General features: G+C 36.0%; 1 protein-coding gene across 1 annotated transcript in view; it reads left to right on the forward strand.

Moving 5' to 3' along the window:
• Positions 1-25,997, forward strand: part of KPNA3 (karyopherin subunit alpha 3) — a 95,466-nt gene that overhangs the window by 53,366 nt on the left and 16,103 nt on the right. The window contains exons 3-10 of the mRNA XM_028106889.2: positions 11,464-11,553; positions 11,745-11,774; positions 11,864-11,916; positions 12,043-12,138; positions 15,416-15,501; positions 17,699-17,785; positions 18,149-18,318; positions 19,633-19,677. Coding sequence (XP_027962690.1) covers positions 11,464-11,553; positions 11,745-11,774; positions 11,864-11,916; positions 12,043-12,138; positions 15,416-15,501; positions 17,699-17,785; positions 18,149-18,318; positions 19,633-19,677 — 657 coding nt within the window. The remainder of the gene's footprint in view (positions 1-11,463; positions 11,554-11,744; positions 11,775-11,863; positions 11,917-12,042; positions 12,139-15,415; positions 15,502-17,698; positions 17,786-18,148; positions 18,319-19,632; positions 19,678-25,997) is intronic.

Here is a 25,997-nt window from a genome sequence, read left to right on the forward strand (position 1 = left end):
AAAACCCTAATTAAAAAAATGGGCAAGAATGAGAAGAGACATTTCATTGAAGGAGATATACACATGGCACTTATTGTAATTATGATTATTAATACATTATTAGTCATCAAAGAAATATGGATTAAAACCAACTAAGCATCTATTAGAATGGCTAAAATAAAAAATAGTGACGACATGAAATGCTAGAGAGGATGTAGAGAAATTGGATCACTCATATGTTGCTGATGGGAATGTGGAATGGTACACTCACTCTGGAAAACACATTGCTACTATACAGCCTACCAGTTATACTCCTACTCATTTATCCCAGAGATACAAGAACTGGTGTTCGTACAAAATCTGTACATGAATGTTTGTAACAACTTTATTTTGTAATAGCCAAAACCTGGGAACAATCCAGATGTCTTTAAAGGGTAATTGGTTAGGGGCGCCGGGGTGGCTCAGTCGGTTAAGCGTCTGCCTTCGGCTCAGGTCATGATCCCAGAATCCTGGGATCGAGTCCTGCATCGGGCTCCCTGCTCCGTGGGAAGCCTGCTTCTCCTTCTCCCCCTGCTTGTGTTCCCTCTCGCTGTGTCTCTCTCTGTCAAATAAATAAATAAAATCTTTAAAATAAATAAATAAAGGGTAATTGGTTAATCTTTGGTATGTCTTTGCCATGAAATACCACTCAGCAATTAAAAGGAACAGACTATTGATAGAAGCAACAACTTACGTGAATTTCTGGGGAATTATGCTGGGCAAAGGAAAGCCCATCACAAAAAGATTATATACTGGGTGATTCTATTTATATAACATTTTTGAAATGATAAAATTTTAGAAATGAAGGACAGATTAGTGGTTGCAGGGGTTAGATATAGGGACAGGGAGGAGAGGCAGAGATTGCTTATAAAAGGGCAACAGAAGGGTGTCTTCTGTTTTTGGAACTGTTCTGTATTTTGACTATAATGATGGATACATGAACCTCTGCTGGTGATAAAATTTTATAGAATTAATACATATAAACTTTTATACAGTGAATGCAAGTAAGGCAGGAATTCTGAATAAGATCAGTGGGTTGTATCAGTGTCAATGTCTTGGTTGTTGTGATGTTATACTATAGTTTGGCAAAATGTTAATTAAGGGAATCTGGGCTAGGAAGACCAGGGTGGCTCAGTTGGTTAAGCATCTGCCTTCCACTCAGGTCATGATCCCAGGGTCCTGGGATTGAGCCCTGCATCGGGCTCCCTGCTCAGCAGGGAGTCTGATTCTGTCCCTTCCCCCTGCTCATGCTCACATGCACTTGTGCTCTCTCTCTTTCTCTCTCTGTCTTAAATAAATAAATAAAATCTTTAAAAAAAAAAAAAGATGTGGCTTATATATATAATAGAATATTATTCAGCCATAAAAAAGAATGAAATCTTCCCATTTGCAATGACATGAATGGAGGTAGAGTATTAGGCTAAGCAAAGTAAGTCAGAGAAAGACAAATACAGTTATGATTTCACTCATATATGCAATTTAAGGAATAAAACAAGCGAGCAAAGGGACAAAAGAGAAATAAGAAACAAACCTTAAGTATAGAGAACAAACTGATGGTTACCAAGGGGAGGGGTTGGAGGATTGGTTTAAATAGGTGATGGGGATTAAGGAGTTCACCTATTGTGATGAGCACCGGGTGTTGTATGGAAGTGTTGAATCACTGTATTGCACACCTGAAAGTAATATAACACTATGTTAAGTAACTGGAATTAAAATAAAAACTTAAGAAGAAATTAATTCAGGGTTTCATTAATGGAAGTTTTGATTGATCAGGGTTTTATTAATTGAAGTTATGATTGAGACAATTATCAATGTGAATGCAGTTATAAGAAATAATGCAAAACTCCCTAGCCCAGGTTCTCTTTTTAAAAGATTCTGTTTATTTATTTTGAGTGAGTGAGCAAGAGAGTGTGTGAGTGGGGAAAGGGGCAGAGAGAAGGAAAGAATCCCAGACAAACTCCACGCTGAGTGTGGAGCCCGACATCGGGCTCAATCTCATGACCCTGAGATCATGACCTGAGTTGAAATCAAGAGTCAGACACTCAATTCGACTGAGCCACATCTTCTTTATCCGTTTATCATTCAGTGGACACGGGCTGCTTCCATATCCTGGCTATTGTAAATAATACTGCAATAAACATAGGGGTGTAGGTATTCCTTTGAATTAGTGTTTTTGTATTCTTTGAGTAAATACCCAGTAGTGTGATTGCTAGATCGTAGGGTAGATCTACTTTTAACTTTTTGAGGAACCTCCATATTGTTTTCCAGAGTGGCTGCACCAGTTTGCCTTCCCACCAACAGTGTAAGAGGGTTCCTTTTTTTCCACATCCTCGCCAACACTTGTTGTTTTCTTGTGTTTTTGATTTAAGCCATTCTGACAGATGTGAGGTGATATCTCATTGCAGTTTTTGATTTGCATTTCCCTGGTCAATGATGGTACGCATCTTTTCATGTGTCTGTTGGCCATTTGTATGTCTTCTGTCTGTTCATGTCTTCTGTCATTTTTTAGTTAGATTATTTATTTTGGGGGTGTTGAGTGTTATAAGTTCTTTGGATACTAATCCTTTATCAGATAGGCCATATGCAAATATAGCCTCCCATTCCATAGATTGCCTTTTAGTCTTGATGATCATCTTCTTATCTTCACTGTGCAGAAGCTTTTTATTTTGATGTATTACCAATAGTTTATTTTTGCTTTTGTGTCCCTTGCCTCAAGAAACATATCCAGAAAAAGGTTGCTATAGGCAATGTCAGAGCTTACTGCCTGTGCTCTCTTCTAGGATTTTTATGGTTTCAGGTCTCACATTTAGGTCTTTAACCCATTTTTAATTTATTTTTGCATATGGTGTAAGAAAGTGATCTAGTTTCTTTCATTTGCATGTCGCTGTCCAGTTTTCCCAGTGCCATTTGTTGAAGAGACTGTCCTTTTCCCATTGGATATTCTTTTCTGCTTTGTCAAAGATTAATTGACCATGTAGTTGTGAGTTTATTCCTGGGTTTTCTATTCTGTTCCATTGATCCATGTGTCTATTTTTGTGCCAGTACCATGGTGTTTTAATTACTACAACTTTGTAATATAGCTTGAAGTCTAGAATATTGATGCCTCCAGCTTTGCTTTGCTTTTTTGAGATTGCTTTCACTACTCGGGGTCTTCTGTGGTTCCATACAAATTTTAGAATTGTTCTAGTTGTGTGAAAAATGCTATTGATATTTTAAAAGGGATTGCATTAAATGTGTAGATTGCTTTGGTTAGTATGGACATTTTCACAACATTTGTTCTTCTAATCCTTGAGCGTGGAATGTGTTTCCATTTCTTTGTCTCATCTTCAATTTCTCTCATCAGTGTTTTATAGTTTTCAGAGTCCAGTTCTTTCACCTCTTTGATTAGGTTTATTCCTAGGTATCTTTTTATTTTGGGTGCAGTTGTAAATAATACTGTTTTCTTAATTTCTCTTTCTGCTGCTTCATTATTGGTAATAGAAATGTAACAGATTTCTGTATATTGATTTTGTATTCTGCAACTTTACTGAGTTTATCAGTTCTAGCAGTTTTTGGTAGAGTCAGGTTTTCTATACAGAGTATCATGTCATCTGTAAAGAGTGAAGGTTTTACTTCCTTACCAATTTGTATGCCCTTTCTTAAAGAGAGGGAGTGGGGGGAGAGGGAGAGAACCTTAGGCAGACTCCATCAGAACCCTGAGATTATGACCTGAGTCAAAATCAAGAGTTGGATGCTTAACTGACTGAGCCACCCAAGCGCACCACCTTTTATTTCTTTTTAAGTTGTCTGATTGCTGAGGCTAGGACTTGCAGTACTATGTTGAATAAAAGTGGTAAGAGTGGACATCCCTGTCTTGTTCCTTACCTTAGGGAAAAAGCTCTCAGTTTTTTCATTAAGGATGTAGCTGTGTGTTTTTCATATATGGACTTTATTATGTTGAGGTATATGTTCCCTGTAAACCTACTTTGTTCAGGGTTCTTATCACAAATGGATGTTGTATTTTGTCAAATGCTTTTTCTGTATCTATTGAAATGATCATATGTAAAACCTTAAATTAGTAAAGAAGACTCCAAAATAAAGCAGCCATTTGATAAGGTTAGTTAAGTGATCCTTCAGGAAGAATAATTTCTGTTGTCAGATTTTTACATGATTGATGAACCAATAGTGTTTTGGTTTTTTAAAAAAAATTTTTTTTAAGATTTTATTTAATTAATGTATTTATTTGAGAGAGAGAGAGCACAAGAGGGGGTAGGGTCAGAGGGAGAAGCAGACTCCCTGCCAAGCAGGGAGCCTAATTCAGAACTTGATCCCAGGACTCTGGGATCATGACCTGAGCCGAAGGCAGTCGCTTAATCAACTGAGCCACCCAGGTGCCCCAGTTTTTTCAAATTTTTTATTCAGCGTATAATACATTAAGGAGAATGGCTAAAATGTAAATATAACATATAAAACTTGTGGGTGAATATTCATGTATCTACACAGCGGTAGTATCATTTCATAAATGTTAATATTGAGAGGAAGGTCTTATCTTTTGAGTATTTTTTTCTACGTTTTTTTAAGATTTTATTTATTTGAGAGAGAGTATGAATGAGCAAAGGGGAGGGACAGAGAGAGAGGGAGAGGGAGAAGCAGACTCCCTGCTGAGCAGGGAGCCCGACTTGAAGCCGGGCTTGATTCCAGGGCCCTGAGATCATAGCCTGAGCTGAAGGCAGATGCTTAAGCAGCTGAGCCACCCAGGTGCCCCTTTTTTCTACTTCTTTAAAAGCATTTAGATGCAACCAGAGTTGGGCTACTTAGGGGGGAAAAAAAAAGCAAGTTGTAGAATATATTTAAGAAATAGTTCTGTAGCTACAACTGGGGTTCAAATCGTAACTGACGTCTCCTAGATATATAATTTAATTTAGCCTGGTTCTCTGTATCCCCATACTCACCTGTGAAAGCAGAGATTTTAATTTTACAGGAACTAAAACTAGATAAGATTTAACACAATGAATATATTGCTCGATAAAAACAAATTTAATTATGTCACGTTCAAAATGGGGCTGATAAATACCTATTTTTTTCATAACATGTTTAAGAAGTGATTGCTGACTTATTCCACAAATTTAGGTATAGAATGTTCAGCCACTTTTTCAAGATGAAGAGAGAAATTTGGGAATAAAAAAGAACTTTATATAGAGATAGATATACAGAATTTTTTAACTCAAAAAATATTAGACTGAGTCTTAGAAATTGTCCATAATTAACCTTCTTAACCTACAAAGTGTTAATTCCATGTGGTTCAATCCTAATAGTCAGGAAACAAAGTTAAAAAGGATTAAATACATAGTTGGGTAATAGGTTAATAATAGATTTTTTTTAATTTTTATTTTTTAAAGATTTTATTTATTTATTTGACAGAGAGACATAGCGAGAGAGGAAACACAAGCAGGGGGAGTGGGAGAGGGAGAAGCAGGCTTCCCGTGGAGCAGGGAGCCCGATGGGGGGGCTCGATCCCAGGACCCTGGGATCATGACCTGAGCTGAAGGCCGACGCTTAACGACTGAGCCACCCAGGCGCCCCAAGATTAATAATAGATTTTTAAAGGAACTTTAGAAATGGATCTAATTTCTGTGTGTGTGTGTAGATAAAGTAGGTGTTGAAACTAGGTTAGTTTCCCTATCTTCTGCACTCTCCTCCCACTTGACAAAAGAAAGAGATACCTTTTATAGATGCTGAATTTATTGAAGTACAATGTCTAGGAGGGTAAAAATCTCTAGGTTGTTAAGTAAAGGGACAGTTTAAGTTACTGGTTTGGATGATTAATTTCATAGTGTTGTACAGACTATATTCTCTGATCACTCTACAGTTAGATTAGAAGTCTGGGAATAAGATAGTTATGAAAATCTCATAATTGTGGAAAAAGAAATAAATATTACATAATTAATTAGATCACCAGAAACCTGCCCAGGGATTACCTTTCCTTGGCTTATACATAGTTCTTGTTTTGTTAAGAATGAAGTATGATTTTCATGCCCTAGGATATTTTTGGCTTATTTTAGGATGCTGTCAATTCAAATTTGTGAGTTATCACTTAATTTTTAATAGAAGAAACAATGTACTATGCAGCTACAATAACTTTAAACTTGTATATGCTTAATAACATATGTCCAAATATATATAAAGCAGAAATGAACAAAATTACAAGGGAGAATTTGTCAAAGACATAATCATTGTGGGAGATTTTCTTGTCGTTAATAAACACACCAATTGACAGGGGAAAGAAAAGTTAAGTAACCTAATTTGCAAGTGTTGTTTTAAAAACACATATAAAACCCCATGAAAAATGGTTTTGTGATAGTATAAAGCTATAATTTCCAAACTGTGCACTGAGGTACCATGGGGCTCCGTGATGAACCCAAAGGGATATTTGGGATATTCTAAATTTTTAAGAGAAACATAGTGACATTTAACATCTTTCAGATACCACAGAACTATTAGATATTAAGGTAGTTCACAATTTAAAAAATAGATCTCACTGCATTCATTTTAATCACATATTTTGTTTAAGAGTGAAGTGAGATGCTTTTTCTTTCAGTTTATATGACCCTAAAACCCCCCACCCCTCACAGCTCCACAACCCCCTGCCAATGACTATTAAGTCATTTGGACCTGACTACTTGAATAGGAAAGCTTAGGTATTTCCTTTGGCCTACAGTGTGGACTGAGAAGGTTCAGGAAATTCTGGTATAAAGCAAATATTAATTTCACAGTGTTGTACAGACTATATTCTCTGATCACTATACAATTAGATTAGAAGTCTGGGAATAAGATAGTTACAAAAATCTCATAATTGTGAAAAAAAGAAAGCACTTCTGAATACCTTGAGCATCACAGAAATCTTAATGGCTATTAGGATTACCTAGAAATGAACAATAGGAAAAATATTACATGTCAGAACCTGTGGAATACAGTTAAAAATGTACTTCACAAGAGAAATTTATAGCAAGTAGAGATACAGAACAAAGAATAATAGGAATTTAAAAGGCATATTAATGTATCTGTAGCCTAAGTTTTAAAATATTAGTACATCACTTAATTTTTGCTGCATAATAAACCACTCCAAAACCAAGTAGCTTAAAACAATTGCCATTTTATTCAGCTAATAATTCTGTGGGTTGGCAGAGGGGTTCTTCTGGTCTGGGCCAGTTCAGCTGATCTCTGCTGGGCTCCCTCATTCATCTCTGGTCAGCTGGTGATCTATGGATGATCTGTGGATGGTCTCACACAAGTTCCTGGCTTTTGGATGAGACCTTGGTTGTCTTCTACATAGCCTCGTCCTCCACCAGGTTAGCACAGTGTTGTTCACATGGTGGTTTTAGAATTTTAATAGCAGCAAGAGAGGACATTCTCAGATGTGTAAGCACTTTTCAAGTCCATTTGATTAATGTCCCATTACCAAAGCAAGTCAAACAGCCACATCTAGAATTAGGGCAGGACCAAACTATGCAGAGGCACAGATAAGGGAAGGGGAATTTTAGCCATTTTTGCAAACAATCTACCACAATTTGAATATAAACAGTTTTATGCCGGTAGATTTGAAAACTTAGCTGAAATGAACAATTTCCTAGTGGAAAAAAAATAATTTACCCAGCTAACTCAAGAAGAAATGAAAAACCTGAATAGATCTAAAAATAAATTATAAATTATAAATAACGAAACATTTAACCTCTTCCAACCCAGTGAGAAAGAAAAGGTAATCTTGCTGATAGAACTCCAGCAAACATACAGAGTACAGATAATTTCAGCCTTATTAAATGATTTTAGAGAAGGTAAGGAGGTAATACTACTCAACCCATTTTATGAGGCTAGCAAAACCATAACATCGAGAATGAGACTAAGACAGCATGAGAAAAGGTGCTTATAAGCCAGTTTCACTTATGAACATAGGTAAAAAACAAAAAACAAAAAACAAATATTAGCAAATTAAGTACAGTAATGAATATCTTTTTAAAATTTGCAGTAAAGGTTTATCCCAGGTCTTGTAAACGTGTAACTTTTACATTGCAAGATTCTAAGTTTAACACTAAAAAATCAGTTAATTTACCACATTTACAGATGAAAGGGGAAAATTATATGTCCATATCAATAGATGCAAAAGAAGCACAATTTAATAAAATTAAGCACCAATTTGTGGCTAAAAAGGAAAAGAAAAAGATCTTAGCAAATTAGAAATAGAAATGAGCTGCTGGAGTGGTGGGGGGTGGGAGGCATGGGGTGGCTGGGTGATGGACATTGGGGAGGGTATGTGCTGTGGTGAGCGCTGTGAATTGTGTAAGACTTGAATCACAGACCTGTACCTCTGAAACAAATAATACATTATATGTTAATAAAAAAAAAGATGATAGCAGGCGGGGAAGAATGAAGGGGGGGAAATCGGAGGGGGAGATGAACCATGAGAGACTATGGACTCAGAAACAAACTGAGGGTTCTAGAGGGGAGGGGGGTAGGGGGAAAATAAAAGAAATAGAAATGAGTTTCCTTGCCCCAAAAAAAGACCACAAGCGGGGCACCTGGGTGGCTCAGTTGGTTAAGCGACTGCCTTCGGCTCAGGTCATGATCCCAAGGTCCTGGGATCGATCCCTGCATCGGGCTCCCTGCTCGCGGGAAGCCTGCTTCTCCCTCTCCCACTCCCCCTGCTTGTGTTCCCTCTCTGTCTCTCTCTCTCTCTCTGTCAATTAAATAAATAAAATCTTTAAAAAAAAAACAAAGACCACAAGCATCATATATTAGGATAAAATGCTATCCCTGTATTGGGCATCTGTGTATATAGGAGGTTTTAGTTATATTTATGCTGTGTATTGTTTTTATGCCTGAAATATCTGGGGGAGTTGGAGGAATGGAGAGAGTACAATTCCTAAAAGGCCTTTGGGGGACGCCTGGGTGGCTCAGTCATTAAGCGTCTGCCTTCGGCTCAGGTCATGATCCCAGGGTCCTGGGATCAAGCCCCGCATCGGGCTCCCTGCTCAGCAGGAAGCCTGCTTCTCCCTCTCCCACTCCCTCTGCTTGTGTTCCCTCTCTCGCTGTGTCTCTGTCAAATAAATAAATAAAATCTTTAAAAAAAAAAAAAAAGCCTCTGGAAGCTTGATTATTCAGACTCAAAAATTGAATGGGATAAACCTTAGTGAAACATTTAAATTCCAAGAAATGTTAAAATATAATAAATTTTAAGATTAACCATTTTACAAATCACAAAGTACAATGCATAGATTTTTTTTTCAGTTTTGAAACAATTTCAGGCTTGCAGTTTGAAATTCAAATTTACGTTAGTACAAAAACCACTCTTCACTCTTTACTCAGCACCCAGCTTCTTTGTTAGCTTTCTTCTGTATTTGCCTTATTCTCTCTCTCTCTCTGATTTACATACCCACACATACACACACTTTTTCCTGAAACAGTTAAGTTGCAGGCATAATGCCCCATTACCCTTAATTTGTCAGTTCATTTTTCATAAAAACATACTTTCCTACGTAAACCACAGTGCATTTGTCAGATTATCAGACTAAATATCTACCATCTAATTCATAGACATGACTCATTTTGCTAGTTGTTCCTAATGTCCTTTATAAATCCAACATCCTCGGGGCGTCTGGGTGGCTCAGTCGGTTAAGCGGCTGCCTTTGGCTCAGGTCATGATCCCAGGGTCCTGGGATCGAGCCCCACGTCTGGCTCCCTGCTCGGCGGAGAGCCTGCTTCTCCGTCTCCCTCTGCCTGCCACTCTGCCTGCTTGTGCTGTCTCTCTCTCTGTCGAATAAATAAAATCTTTAAAAAAAAAAATCCAACATCCAATCCAGGATTAGACATTGCACTTGTCATGTTTCCTTAATCTCATTCAATCAGACAGTTCTTCAGTCTTTATCTCTCATGACTACATTTTTGAAGAGGACAGACTAGTTTTTATAGAATGGCAGATTTAGGTTTGTCTGACTTTCCTCAGGTTGTTGTTACCGCAGAAGTGATACTGTTTTCTCAGTGCATGAGACCAGAAGGCACACAATATGGATTTGTTCTTTACTCATGATGATAACCTTTGTCAGTTGGTCAAGTTGCTGTCTGCCAAGTTTTTCCACTATAAATTAATAAGGATTTTTGTGGAGAGCCACTTGAGACTATAATATATCAGTGCATGGATTTTAATATTTGTGAGATGCATTAATTTAAAAATAATGTAGAATTGATTGAGTAGTTGCTAAAGAAGTATGCTGTGATAGAAGTGCAGGTTGGTAGGTACTCTGATGATTAGCATATATATATATAGGCCTCAGTTTGTTTAAACATGTATGCTTCTACATAGGACAAAAAATAGGTGTTAATGCAGATAAGCCAGTAAACTGCAGATACACATATATTTCCAGTTTTAACTTTCTACTTGATCTGAATTTTAACATCAATATTAATACCTCTTCAGTTAATTTCTGTTATCAAAAACTTCTGTAAATATTGTATTGAAGACTAGATAGTATACCCTCTGAAATTGTAAGTTGAGAAGGATTTTAGAAATCAGTCTTTTTTTTTTTAAGATTTTTATTTATTTGAGACAGAGAGCGAGCACAGGTGTGCGTGAGCATGGGGAGGGGCAAAGGGAGAGGGAGAAGCAGGCTTCTGGCCGAGCAGAGAGCCCAACATGGGGCTTGATCCCAGGACCCTGAGATCATGACCTGAGTTGAAGGCAGACGCTTAACCACCTGAGCCACCCAGGCGCCCTAGAAATCATTCAGTCTTTTATCTAATTTATTTTGACTTAATTCCATAGATAAACTATAAACTTTTTTTATTATGTTACGTTAGTCACCATACAGTACATCATTAGTTTTTTGATGTAGTGTTCCATTAGACAAACTGTAAACTTAAAAGAAGATTGATTTACCCAGTGATAAATTATGTGAAATGGCATATGTTGCTGCTATTACAAACAATTGAAATCCCATAAAATGTAGAACCATATTTGCTTGTAGAGAATTTTTGTTTGTAAAAGCCAGATAGCAAGAGTTTATATCTGAGATGATGGCAAGTATATGGTATTTATGCTAATGAATTCCCATTCCCCACATTCCCAACAAGCATACAAACCTTAACATTTGAGCATTGAACTCTTTCCCATCTAGCTGACTTCTTGCTTTAGTAAATAGATGAAAGCTAGCGTACCATTTAAAATGTAAATTTGCTAGACTTTTATAGTAATAATGCATCCCCAAATTTGAATCTTTATTAAAGGTTGGGAGGCATGATATTGGTCAGAACTATTGCTGTTTAATATAGTGTGTGTGTGTGTGTGTGTGTGTGTGTGTGTGTGTGTGTGTGTGTGTGAAAGCTGTACTGTCACCACTTAATTTTGTTACCAAATCTAGAAGGTAGCCTGTTATTGGTTTGTAGTATGTACATTTAATTCACGTTCTCCTTATCCAGAACAAAAGAGATGAACACTTACTGAAAAAAAGAAATGTTCCCCAAGAAGAAAGTTTAGAAGATTCAGATGTTGATGCTGATTTTAAAGCAGTAAGTTACTTTGGTGTTATAAAGTGTTTTTACAGTAATTTTTATTATAAGCAGAGAACTTCATTTGTAATCTAAGACCAGTTTTACAATGATAATTAATGTATATTAACTCATAACTTTAGTAAATAGACTTAATAAATGTAATTTTATTTAAAAAACTCTTCCCTGAACTGTCTTTTTTTCCTTTTAAGCAAAATGTAACACTAGAAGCTATATTGCAGGTATGTTATTAATTTAATATAACTCTCATTTTGAAGTGTTTTGAAATTGATATTTTTAAAATTTCTTAAATTTACATTTGGTGTTACAGAATGCCACAAGTGATAACCCAGTGGTCCAGTTAAGTGCTGTTCAGGCTGCAAGGTAAATACTAATTTGTCCAGAGAGTTATTGTAGGTGTCTTAGCTGGTAGTCTAGAAGTAATACATTGTTTTTTCTGTTCATAGTTTGAAAATTATAGCAATTAATTTCTTATATTTCTTTTTCTAGAAAGCTATTATCCAGTGACAGAAACCCGCCAATTGATGACCTAATAAAATCTGGGATTTTACCAATTCTAGTCAAATGTCTAGAAAGGGATGATAAGTAAGTATGGATTTGAGTCTCTGTTCACTTTTTTCAGTTAACTGAAAATTTGGGATTATAATTTAACTAATGGGTTCAGTTAGGTTTTGCATTTATTATGTTTTTCATTTGCTATATATTTTTATGTAATTTTCTAATTCTGTGATCATATTCAGAAGACCTAAAGTACTTTTTTTAAAATTTTTGAAGTATGTGTATATTTTCTAGGAAAATTTTAGCTTCTGTTTATTGCCTATTCCAACTTACTTCAAATATTTATAGTCTTTATTTTATTTTTGTTCTGAGTAATATTTTAAAATAGCCCAAATAGTGTTTGAGTCACTCTTTGCTTATGAGTCTATATATAGATTAACCTCATGACTGAGTCAACATGAATGATTTCCAGAACTGAGTGGCTCTTACCCTGGGAATATTCCAGCTGATCCACTGATCTTCTGCAAAGTCTTTAATAGAACTCCAACCATGATTAATTGTCTAATAATATGCTTTTTATTTGTGGTAAATTAAAAAGCAGGTTATTCTTTTCCAGAATAGAAAGGAAAAAACACTACTTTGTATCTTTTGAGATGTGGCCCCATTTCTGTTAATGTTTAGAGATATCCCAGAGTACTGTATCTTAAACTTCATCAATTTGAATTAACTGGGAAGAATGTAAGTTTGAACTCCAAAATATTTTATTTTATTTTTAAAAATATTTTCTTTATTTATTTATTTGACAGAGAGAGAGAGTATAAGCAGGGTAGTGGCAGGCAGAGGGAGGGGAGGGAGCCCAACACAGGGCTCGATCCCAGGACCCTGGGATCGTGACCTGAGCCAAAGACAGATGCTTCACTTGACTGAGCCACCCAGGCGCCCCATGAACTCCAGAATATTTTAAAACAAATGCTGATTGTGCTTTTGAGAGCCTTTAGACTAAAATTTGGTATATTTTGCTAAATGTTGGCCAAGGAGTTTTCAGTTGACTAGATAAAATAGTGAAATATAAATGTTGCCACAAAGGATTTTTATTATTTAAAAATACTTCCTTCTGCTTTGTGTGCTACGACCATCTCTCCAAAAATGCTTAACACTTACCTTATTCAATCATGTATATTTTCTGTAACAAGTAATTAAGTAAAAATAAATTTTATTTCAGCTGTTTAAAAAACAGTCTGTTCTACCTCTGCTTTAGGGACCCCTTTTTCCCTTGATCTCCTTCTCTTTTTTTTTACTTTTCATTCCAGCCTTTGGGCTCATTTGTGTGCGTGTGTGTGTGTGTGTGTCTGTCTGTCTGTGAAATGTAGCATATATACAAAAATTATGCTAAAATATATACAGGCCTGTACAACTACCGCCCAAAGTAAAAATAAAATTGTCGGGATGCCTGGGTGGCTCAGTTGGTTAAGTGTCTGCCTTTCACTCAGGTCATGATCCCAGGGTCCTGTGTTGGAGTCCTGCATCGGGCTCCTTGCTCAGCGGGAAGCCTGCTCCTCCCTCTGCCTGCCGCTACCCCTGCCTGTGTTCTCTCGCTCTCTCTCTGACAAATAAATAAATAAATCTTAAAAAAAAAAAATTTGTCAGTGGTTTGGATTTGACTTTATGGATTTTTCATGGGGAATTGTGTTATCATATAGAAGCCCATAGACTTTGGAGCCAAATAGATGTTGGTTTAAATCTAGAGCTTGCTATCGATCAAAACCCAAGTGGCTTTTGATCCTCAGATACCTGATCAATAAAATCAGGTGGTTGTGAGGAATGGAAATAATATACACAAAACACTACAGTATCAAACTTAAAATAAATGCTCATTTATTGTTTACTTATTACACATTATTTTTCTACATCTTCTCTTTTTCTTTTTTTTTCCCGAATGTTATCTTAGAACACTCCCTGCTTTGTAATTTTATTTTTTTATATCTCCCTGTTTTCTCATTTAAGGCCCTCATTTCCAGGATTTTGCTAGGCTGCCTATACTAGCTTAATATAATAACCCAATAACCCTTTCTTCTTCCAGCCGAGAACAACATAAACTCATCATCTTTGATTTTCTTGTCCCCTTGCTTCTTCTCTGCCTCCAATATTTCCTGCTTTTGCCGAAATTCATCCTGCAGTTCTTATCTGCTACTCCATTTTCTTATCTGGCCCATCTTTTTGACTTCACTGCTTTTTCTATCTCTGACATTTATTCTCCTTAAAATCTTTTTCCTTCTTGGGTTTCTCTAACCTCGTTACTAACAACCTTACTTTCTTTGATATTTATAGAGCTTTGTTCTAAGCCCCCTGACCTTTGGCTCTCCTCAGTTTTTGCTCACTACCACCCCCTCCCACCTTGGTATTCTGTTTAAAGGAACTTATATTCTTTCAACCATCTATCCTAACTTGATGTACATAATTTCCTTTTAACAGGTCTCTCCATCAGCCTTAAACCTTTTTTGTCCATTCTACATACGATGGACTCCAACATTATTTTCTTTACTCTCCTTTTCAGTAGCCCTCTATACTTAGTATGTCTATAGAATAAATTCCCAGTTCTGAAGCTTGGGATTTGAGTTCTCCTCCCCTTCACCACCACCCGCTCCACCATACACCCAGACTTGATAACCACCCTTTCCAGTTTCATCCCCTGTTACATTTCTGCATACTTTCTTAGCTTCCCCTCTCTTGATCTATTCCTTGTCATCTTTACACATCATGGTTATCCCACCCGTGATACTTTCATTTGTATTTCCAGCTGTTAGTGCCTTTCTTTCTTTATGTCTTTGAAAATTTAATTCAGTTTTCACTTTCTTTGTGAGGTCTTATCACAGTTCTAAATTGTAATGATCTCATCTTTTCAGTAAAATTGTACAAACTTGTAATATCTCCGGTATGTAAAGCAGATGATGTAGTGGATCAGATGGGGTCTCAGCTTTAAGACCAGTCTAGAGGCTGTAGCAGTAGTCAAGTGAAATGGTGAGGACCTCAACTAGTACAGTGATTTTAAGAGTGATACTATAAATATAAGAAATATTTAGGGGGTAAAATTAACATGACTTTTTGATTAGATGCTTATGGGAGAGGAAGGAGTCAAGGAAAATAATGACTGGCTAAATATTGCAGCTACCAGTGGACAGAAACAAGTAGGTTTATATTGACTGACTTTGGAAGCCAGTGACACAGTCAGGTGGAGATATCCGTCAGGCAATTGGATATAACAAGGTGAAATTCAAGGACAGGGTAAAGGATAACCATATAGGTCTGTGGATCATAAATTTAACTGGAAGTTATGTGTCTCAAGACTTTGTATTGTGTTTTACAGTCCTTCATTACAGTTTGAAGCTGCTTGGGCGTTAACTAATATAGCATCAGGAACTTCTGCACAGACTCAAGCTGTTGTACAGTCTAGTAAGTAAATTAACATCCTTACTTACTGGGAATTTTTAAAAAATAAAGGCAAAGAAGTGGAGTTTTATTGTAAAGACTGAATTTTATCTTAAAACATTTTAAACCAGTGAATTTTATGAGTTACTTTTGATGGTTGATATCTTTCCCATAGCTATCATTAATCTATCACTAAATAATCTTAATTGTGGTTACTAAAAAGTGAACAGAGTTTTATCTTTTGGGGTAGAGACTGTCTCCTAACAACAGGTTTTAAATTTTCAGTTTGTAGTACCTCTGATGTGCTGAGTAACTTATGCCTTTTAACTTGTAACATACATTTTTAAAATTTTGCCCACCTCAGGATGGGCTAACTATGATTAGTGTGTTGATCCAAACTGACAAAAAAAGCTCTTTGAAAAAATTAGATGTCACCAAGTACTCTTAATGTGTGAGATGCATAATTGGCTTTAGGTGGCACTGGAGATGATTTTAAGTAGTATATGATATAGCAGTAAATTACACTGAATCAGTTAGTGAGAATACCACTCTCAGATATTTCAAAGGAGAAAGTTCCCAGTTAGATATTAGTTGTAACAAAAAGGTAGCAGGTTTTAGACTAGGGCTTTTAATAGAGACTAGTAGGTACAATTTAATAACAATGTTTTATTTGAATTTTTAATTTTTTGGTTACTTTCTATTTGTGATACTGGTAAGTGATACTGGTCCTCTGTTTTATAGAAGTGATAAAATTAGTTAAATTACAAATGTGAGGTCATTTGAAACCCTCATACATTGCTGGTGGGAATGTAAAACGATGTGGCCTCTTTGGAAAAACAGCTTATCAAAAGACTAATCAAAGGGTTACCATATGACTCAGCAATGCCACTATTAGGTGGACCCAACAGATAGGAAAACATGTCCACACAAAGACTTGTATGAATACTCATAATAGCCCAAACATGGAAGTAATCCCAGTATCCATTAACTGATATACGTAGATGAACAAAATATATAATGGAATACTATTCAGCAATAAAAAGAATGAAACATTGATATGTGCCATGTATGGATGAACCTCAAAAACACTATATGCTAATTGAAAGAAGCCAAACCAGAAAAAAATCCCACATATCATATAATTTCATCTATATAAAATGTCCAAAATATGAAAATCTGTAGAAACAGAAAGCAAATTAAATGGTTGCCTAAAGCTGGAGGAGTGGGCAGTAGGACTGCTTTGGATATGGCATTCTTTTGGGGGTGATGGACATGTAAAATTAAGTTGTAGCGATAACTATTACAACTCTGTATAAATACTAAAAACCACTGAATTGTATACTTAAACAGATATATTGTATGTAAATTATATCTCAATAAAGCTGTAAAAAGTGTGAGTTGATTTTAATTTAAGTGTTAAGTAAATAATACAGGTAGTGCAGAGATACAACAAAAAAATCCTGGAAGTTGTACACAATTGACTGAAATTTAAGAAAAAGTGATCTAACTTATGTTTAGTTTCCTACCTGGAGTGACTATATACCAGTGTTTTAGAACTTACATTAATGTGTAAATTATGTAAGAGTAAAGATTATAATGATAAATTATTTTAATATATAAGGTAAGCCAGAGACGGGAATGATCAGTTCTTTAGGTAAAATCCCATATCAGCGATTGGGATCATATTGACTAAAGTATTCTAAGTTTATGTGTTTGGGGGGATCTCTCTCTTTTTTTAAAATGCATTATAGGAAAAATTTCATGCTGCTGCTTTATTTTTATTTTTTTTAAGATATTTGAGAGAGAGAGAATGAGAGAGAGAAAGCACGGGGGGGGGGGGTCAGAGGGAGAAGCAGACTCCCTGCTGAGCAGGGAGCCCGATGCAGGACTCGATCCAGGGACTCCAGGATCATGACCTGAGCTGAAGGCAGTTGCTTAACCAACTGAGCCACCCAGGCGCCCGCTGCTGTTTTCTTTTAGTTAATGATATATAATAGCAACTTTTAAATCTTGTCAGTAGGTGTGTTACTTGACTATTACTAGGGGAAAGTGCTAAAATTAACTTTTTTAGGGTAAAGGTATTTGCCACATTTATTCATTCAGTGAACTGTAATTGGGTAACCATAATGTGCCAGGTTCTGTATATTTTATCAGCTTATTTAGTCTGAAATCTATAAACTCTTCAACATTTTGCAGTATCAATGTTTGTTAATTATTATAGATGCCGTACCTCTTTTTTTGAGACTTCTCCATTCACCACATCAGAACGTTTGTGAACAAGCAGTATGGGCCTTGGGAAACATTATAGGTAAGTTGGATTTAGGTTTAAAAAGACTCCAATTAAGAATCTTAATTAACTTTTCTCCTGCATTGGCATAGCCATTACATCCTATGTTTCCTCTAATTTTAACGTGGGTTGACTGTCTTCTTGCCTCATAAATACTAACTTAAGATGGTACCTCTTGAAACAGATACGCCATTTGTTATCAGGATTGGTAGGTTAAATTTGTGTTCTCCAAATCAAAATATGGAGAAACAGCAACACTTGATGCCCTTGACTAATGGTGAGGAAACATAGAACATCAGTGTCCCAACATGAGCCATTGCATACATTTCAGACTTTCTCATCCTGAATGTAATTTTTTTTTAAATACAATTTTCATTTCTGTAGGTGATGGTCCTCAATGTAGAGATTATGTCATATCACTGGGAGTTGTCAAACCTCTTCTGTCCTTCATCAATCCCTCCATTCCCATCACCTTCCTTCGGAACGTCACATGGGTCATTGTCAATCTCTGCAGGAATAAGGACCCCCCACCGCCTATGGAGACAGTTCAGGAGGTAAATGAAGAATTGCAAAGCCCAGATGGTATATTTTCCCTATGTTTATGCTTTCGATTTTCATTCAGGGAATGAAATAATGCATATACTTATTTCATTGCAAGTATGAGATTTTTTTAATAACATATCATATTTAATTTTTGACTCCTGTGAAATGAAAGTTGAGTATCTTATGGCACCTGACGAAATGCTAGTCCACCCTAATTCTTATTTTTTAATGACTATTTTCATAACAAAAACAACTTTCAAAAAGAAAAATGCAAAAGGAGAAAACCAAATCTCAGAGGTTTTATTACTACATTGCATTGTTGGTTTATTACTAAAAAAATAAGGGATTGCTACAGATAAAACTAGTGTACTTATATGCAAATGTTCTTGAATGAATTTACATTAAGTCCAATTGAAATTTCTTTAGATTTCTAACAAAATCAGTGTTTAAATGTGTGACATACTGTGTTAAATCTGCTAATTAAAACAAAATAAAAACTTCTCTGTTTACATTTAAGTTGTAAATGGATCTGAGTATTTTAAGTTTTTAAAACTTACGCAACCTTTAATCACTTGACAATGTCAAAAAATGTTAACTATGAAACTTTATAATTGACATCTTTCACCAGCTTCTGGGTTTTGCTGTTATGGAAAGGGTACTTAGTGTGATCCCCCCAACCCCAATTCCTCCATCCCAGATTTAAAAAAAAAAGATAGTAAGGCCTGAATTCAGCAAACTGTATATTTTGTACTGGTTGTAATTTTCTTGAGTAAATCTGAAGTCAGAAAATTTAATTTGACTGAAGTAACTAAATAAAATCTTATCTTACTCTTTAAGCAGGTAAGTGAGATGACATTTTTAAGAATAGCTTTTTTTAGGGGCACCTCGCTGTCTCTGTCGATAGAGCATGTGGCTCTTGATCTTTGGGTTTCAGGTTTGAGCCCCATATTGAGTATATAGATTACTTAAAAATAAAATCTTTACCAAAAAAGAAAAAAAAAACAGCTTTTTTTAAGCTAGCTGTACTGTATAGTTGCATCCTCATTCTTTCCACTTGACATTCTATGTAATAAAGTTACTGAAAACAGCTGTTTTTCCTTTAAGGTGCATTAATCTCTGCCAGATTTATTTGGATATTGGACATCTGAACTATTCAGATTGAATTAAAATCAGATTTTCATTTTCCTAATAGAGATTCATACAAATTTAACGTCTTTTCTTGCTCTGCAAGTAGTACTTACTGCTTTTTGTATCACAGTTATTCATTTTTACAAAAACATATTCATCAACTCTGGTGTTACTTATTGTTTATCTTTTTTCCTCAGATTTTGCCAGCATTATGTGTCCTTATATATCATACGGACATAAATGTAAGTAAAGTAGAATCTTAGATTTGGGATTTTGCTCTTGATGGGACTGAAAGGGTTATTTTTTAGACTTTTGTAAGTGTCAGCATATATTTTATTAACTTGTGAAGCTTCCACAATGTATATCTTTTTCAGAAATAGGATTAAGGTTTTATTAACTTTATATCTTAAATCATCTAGATAGCAAAAATACTGACTTCCAAAAAAAAATACTGACTTCAGAGAAATTTCACATATGTAGTTATTTATCTGTGTCATTCATATTATTTTAAGTATCATATTTATAAAGTGGTAAAAACTTTATAAAGTACCTTCATATTTCTTTAAACTTCATTAGTCGGTTAAGCGTCCAACTCTTCGGCTAAGGTAATGATCTCAGGGTCATGGGCTTGAGCCCTCAATTGGGCTCTGCATTGGGCTCCATGCTTGGCACTGAGTCTGCTTGTCCCTCTCCCTCCCCCCTCTTGCTCTGTCTCTCTCTCTCAAGTAAATAAATAAAATCTTTAAAAAAATAAATCTTATTTAATTCTTATAATAGGATAGATATTATGCCACCATTCTATAGAATAAGAAATTGGGCCTCAGGGAAAGATTAAGTGATTTATCCAAGGTTGCAGAGCTTATAAGAATCAAAGTTGATGTTGGGGCGCCTGGGTGGCTCAGTCGTTAAGGCGTCTGCCTTCGGCTCAGTCATGATCCCAGGGTCCTGGGATCGAGCCCCACATCGGACTTCCTGCTTGGCAGGAAGCCTGCTTCTCCCTCTCCCACTCCCCCTGCTTGTGTTTCCCTCTCTTGCTATGTCTCTCTCTGTCAAATAAATAAATAAAATCTTAAAAAAAAAAAAAAAGAATCAGAGTTGATGTTCAAAACAGAGATCTTCTAAAAAAACAAAAACAAAGAAAAACTGAGATCTTCCGATGGCAGATCTTGTGTGCTTTCAATGAAACCACACTGCCTCCCAGGACAACCTTTGGAGGTATAGTATTGAAGAATATCAAGTATAGTTTTAAATGCAAAGGCATTTTCAGATGATTTGGTCATTATGTGAGATTTAGTTAAGAATTTACTATATATAATTACTATATATATACTATATATAAATATATATATATTTACTATAAGAATTTACTATATATATTCAGATTTTTTTATTAGGTAATCTGAAAACTCCTCTTAATGTAGCAAAGCAAAATGTTACTCTTCCATGGAGTAAAATAATGAATAAATTTCAGTGAATCTAAAATTGATTCTAGTGTTCATCTAGCATTGATTTGGCTTCTCTTGTTCTAGCTAAGATCTTTCTGATTTGCTGTATGTTTGTGTTTTTTATAATCCTGTCTTTGTTTACATACATATATAATACAAATGTATGTATGTTTGCCAGAATTAGGTGTGTGATTTATCATTGGGATGAAGAAAATACATCTTTGCTAATATTGAACCACATTTCTCTAGTTCATTTTAGAACTTTAAACTCTGGGAAGGAATCTTTTTGCATCCAAAGTAACTTGTCATTTGTGACATATTAGCCTGAAATGTCATGAAAATTAAGTGAAACTTGTTTAGCCATATACTATCTTATCTTCAAAATGAATATAAAAGTGACAAAGTGACTTATTAGTAAAAGTAAAAAAAAAATAACTATCTTAACAGCAAGAAAGAGTAAAATTATATCAAAAAAAAATGTATTTGTTGCTAAATTTAATTCTAAGCATTCCAACAGCTAAGATTAAAGGGAAGATAAACAGAATATCTGATATTGCCATCAAGACAAAACCCAGGACATTATGGAATTGATTACAACCAAATGAAATCTTCCACCATCTGTTGATGATGTTTATTTGAATTTCAACTTTGTATTTGTATTAAAATGGCAAAGTACTGAGTTACAGGTATATTTGTCAAGTTTAACAAATACTCATGGATTATTAACCACTTAAGCCAGAATTGTGCTGTGAATTGTAGGCTCAAAGATAAAGAAGACAGAGAGACCCTGCCTTCTAAGACCTTTACATTAGTAGCAGGTAAAAAGGGTTGAAAGGAATGAACTTTTATTGATGACTTGCTATGCTGAACCTATTTCTGTAATATTCTTTTACCTTACTACGCCCTTATGTGGTAAGTTTTATTCTCCTATTTTATAGATAAGGAGTTTAAAATTCAATAAAGTAAAATAACCTAAGGGCCTATGTGATAAATAAGAGCTGTAGCTGAGACTTGAAGCTATGTCCCAATGCCTATGCTTTTTTTTTATACCATGATCACATAAGTACAGAACATGGTGTCAAAACAAAACAAAAGTGAAATAGAGGAATGACCAAGTTGCTAATTATGAGAGCACATGTTCTCTCTGGCAGCCAGAAAGCTTCACTGAGAAAGTAACATTTAAAACAAGTATCATGTGGAGAAAGATGGTGGTAGAAGTGGCAACAGAGGTAACAAAGATGATTATTTTAATAGCTAACATTTATTAAGGGTTGAAAATGTGCCAGGCATTATTTCAAGCACTTTTCATATGTTAACTCATTTATTCCTTATGAAAATGGGATTGGTACCACCATTATCTCCCTCTTACAAATGTGGTAAAAGAGGCAGATAATTAAGTAATCTGTCTAATGTCATACAACTGGGACAAGTAGTACTTTGTCAAGTTGAAAAGTCATTTCAGGTATATGAGGAAAGATATTAAAGACTCAGGAGCATACTTAGAGGGTTTGGAGAATACAGGTAGTTAATAACCCAACACATTTGCTGGGGAGTTAAGTTGCAGGGTTTTGAATCCTGTGTTAAGCAGTTTTGGCTTTATCTTGTGATCAGTGCAGAGTCATTGAAGATTTTTAAATAGAGGAGTGATGTGCTCATATCTGTTATGGTCCAATAACTTAGAAGAGGTATGCAGGGTTTGGAATGGGGAAGGTATGAATGTAAGTAGGCTTATTTTGCTTATCATAATTGACTTAAAGAAGTTGATAAAGGTCTGAATTAGAAACAGTAATGGTTAAGAGAGGAAAAGTTTGGATATTAAGAGAAAAAAAATAGTAGAACTTCAAGAGGAAAGGATCAAATTGAAGGAAAAATAAAAATTACTTTGGCTTCTAATTGAGCAGTCCACATGGATAATAATTCCATAACCATCAGAAGGAGTAAAGCAAAAAGATGAGACTGGTAGAGAAAGATTATGAGTCTCTTGTAGGGCAGACATATTGATTCTGACTTACTTGTTGTTCCTCCATAGCAAAATTCTAAGAAGGAAAACACAATACAGACTTATTTATCAGTATTTAAGGGATTCATAAAAATATGGGAAAGGGGCTAAAAGTTGAATTCTAAGAAATGCTCTGCAATTGAGCAGTGACATCAAGGGAGGAAGGGCCAGCAAAGCAGTTGTTAAAACTAGAGAGGTGGAAGAATAAGTTATAAAAACAAAGAGTAGGGCGGGTGCCTGGGTGGCTCATTTGGTTAAGCTGCTGCCTTCGGCTCAGGTCATGATCCCAGGGTCCTGGGATCAAGTCCCACGTCAGGCTCCCTGCTCAGTGGAGAGCCTGCTTCTCCCTCTCCCTCTGCCTGCCTCTGCCTACTTGTGCTCTCTCTCTCTCTGTCAAATAAATAAATAAAATCTTTAAAAAAAAAAAAAAACAAAGAGTAGGGAAAAATACGGCAGAAATTCAGTTTCTGAATCATACAGCATCTTATATACCATCTTAAGAGCTATATATCCTTTTTATGTAGCTGATAGTGAACCAAAGAATAATGGTCTAATTGATGATTCATACCATTAAGTGGAGTGTAGTTTTTAGGGGAAAGTGGAGTTGGAACGACAAATTGGTGGTGATTTTGTAGTATGGATGAGAAAATTAGCACCAGTACTAGAGCTTAGATATCAGGAAGACAAGAGAAGACTCTAAAAATGTTTCAGTGATAAATTTGCTGGGTTCAATATCGGTGGTAAGAAAAGAGGAAGTCATACCCATCTTTCTAATTTGGGTTTTAAGGTGTAGGACACAACGGAAAACAAGAATAGCAGCAGGCAGAGGAATGAAACAGCCAGAGTGACTTAATTTATGAGACAGTGACTAGTGAGAATGTTGGAGAAGCTGGGTTGGGTTGTGGAGATAATTAGTTGGTTTATGGATTGCAATATGCCTATGTGACATTAGAAGAAAAACTAAATTATTAACCCTTAGGATTAGAGAAAAAATCTGGACTGATTGAGGTCAATCTGTGTTTATTGCTTTCTAGTTAATTGTGCTTCTTAAAGTTAATTTGCAGTTGCAGTAGTTCTGTAGCATTTCGTTTTCCTGCTCTTTTCAAAGTTGTACATCCATGGCTTAACATGCCCAGACAATTTTGAGTGTTACCTAACATTTGATATCTAGCTTATTGTATTGCTGGTGCAAATGAAATTAATCAGTTGTAGTAGATTGGTTATGTGTGGAGACTTGATTGTTAGTGACACTTGATGATAAGCGTGTCAGTGATCCCTGAGACCACCCTCAGGTTCATTGAACTGCTAGAAAGAGAGAAAAGCTGTTACACTCATGCTTATAGTTTATTACAGCAAAAGGATACAGATTCATTTAGGAAAAACTTAGTTTTTTCCTTTCTGTGTAAGGAAAATCCCAGTCCTTCCCAGCTATGTGTTTATCTTCTGTATGTCTTCTTTACTACTCACACAGACTACTTCACTTCTGACACTTCTGGTTGCCAGATGTATAGGGTTTTCCCCACAACAAAAGGCAAGTCTCTGTGATACCAACTGGGTGACACAGTCTACCTGGAGAGAGTGTCTGATCCCACAGGTTAAGCATTCATTTCTCTCAGGTCGCACACTTCAGACACCAGTTGCAAGCCCAGGTTGTCACCTGGCTGTAGATCGGAAGTTCCAACAACTCGGAAGTTCCAACAACCCTGTCCTTGAGTTCAGTTAGGTTAATTTGTTAAAGTGGCTCACAGAACTCAGGGTAACACTTATATTTACCAGCTCATTAAAGGAGATGATAAAGGATATAGATGAAGAGATACAAAGAGCAAAATCCAGGAGGGCCCTAAGGGCAGGAGCTCTATCTAGGAAGCTCACAGAACCAATTTGTACTATTGGGATTTTTATGCACGTTTCCTCCTGTAGGCATGATCAGTTGTTAACTCCATTTCCAGCCCCTCTCCCCTCTCTGGATAGGGTTGAAAACTCCAAACTTCTAATCTGGGCTTGGTCTTTCTGGCAACCAGCATCCATCCAGGAGCCCACCCAGAGTCACCTCAATAGAACAAAAGATGCTCCTAGGTCTCTTATCACTTAGGAATTTATAAGAGTTTAGGAGTCCTGTGTCAGGGCAGGGTCAAAGGCAGATACTAGAACAAGAGATGTTCTTAGTGTTCTTATTGCTTGAGAAATTACAGGAGTTTTAGGAGCTCTGTGCCAGGACAGAGTGCCAGGGACAGACACCTATATATATAGATATTTATACTATTTACATGTATAAACATGTATATATTTTTTCACAATATTAAAATGAACAAAGGCAAAAGGCACAGAGGGTAGAGTTTAAGAGAAACCAGGTGCAAGCTTCCAGTTCTCCTCTCCCAGTAGAGTTGTAAGGACAGTGCTTTATTTTCCCAGCAGCCATGAGTGACACATATGAACGTATCAGCCCAGAACCTCCTGAACTTTGATGTGCAGGGTATTTATTGGGGGTTAGTCATATAGGCTTGGACAGCCCCCATGACTGCCCTTACCTTCTCAGTCTCCATCCCCTTCTGGAGGTTAAACTGATACAGTGTGGCCCACAACTTCAAGCAAACTAAAAGAGATATTCACATAAAATCACATTGTTGCATAAGCTATTTGCCCAAGATCTCAGGTATACAGTGTAATCAGGCAGGATAATCCAAGAGCTCAGAGGTTATTTCAAAGGAGCTAATCAAGAGCCGGTCCTTTTCTTTGGAATGTGTAGGATGCAAGTACCCCTAGTCTTCTAAGTTACCCATTACTGCATATAGGGATTAAATATAAGTACACAGTTGTAACCTGAATCAGCCCTAGTTGTCTCTGAAGCATGTGTGAAGTTGACATTCCATAGATATTCCATTGATATCTAATCTTCTAGGAAATGCTGTACATGTTAATAGCAGTTTTCTGTAACAGTGCCTAACAGGACATTATTTGTTAGCACATTTATTGGAGGTGACATAAATCAGTGAAGGTCTTTAAGCTGAGAATATTCTTATTGGCAGACTTTGAGTTGCTGGAGATTTTCCTTTGGTTCATATACCAGTTTTCAGAATTATTATCTCAAAATATTAACCATGTACAGTTGTCAGTCTTT

The sequence above is a fragment of the Eumetopias jubatus genome, unplaced genomic scaffold (assembly GCF_037043125.1).
Source record: "Eumetopias jubatus isolate StellerSeaLion01/CBP00866 unplaced genomic scaffold, mEumJub1_p1.0 scaffold_3, whole genome shotgun sequence".
Classification (NCBI taxonomy): domain Eukaryota; kingdom Metazoa; phylum Chordata; class Mammalia; order Carnivora; family Otariidae; genus Eumetopias; species Eumetopias jubatus.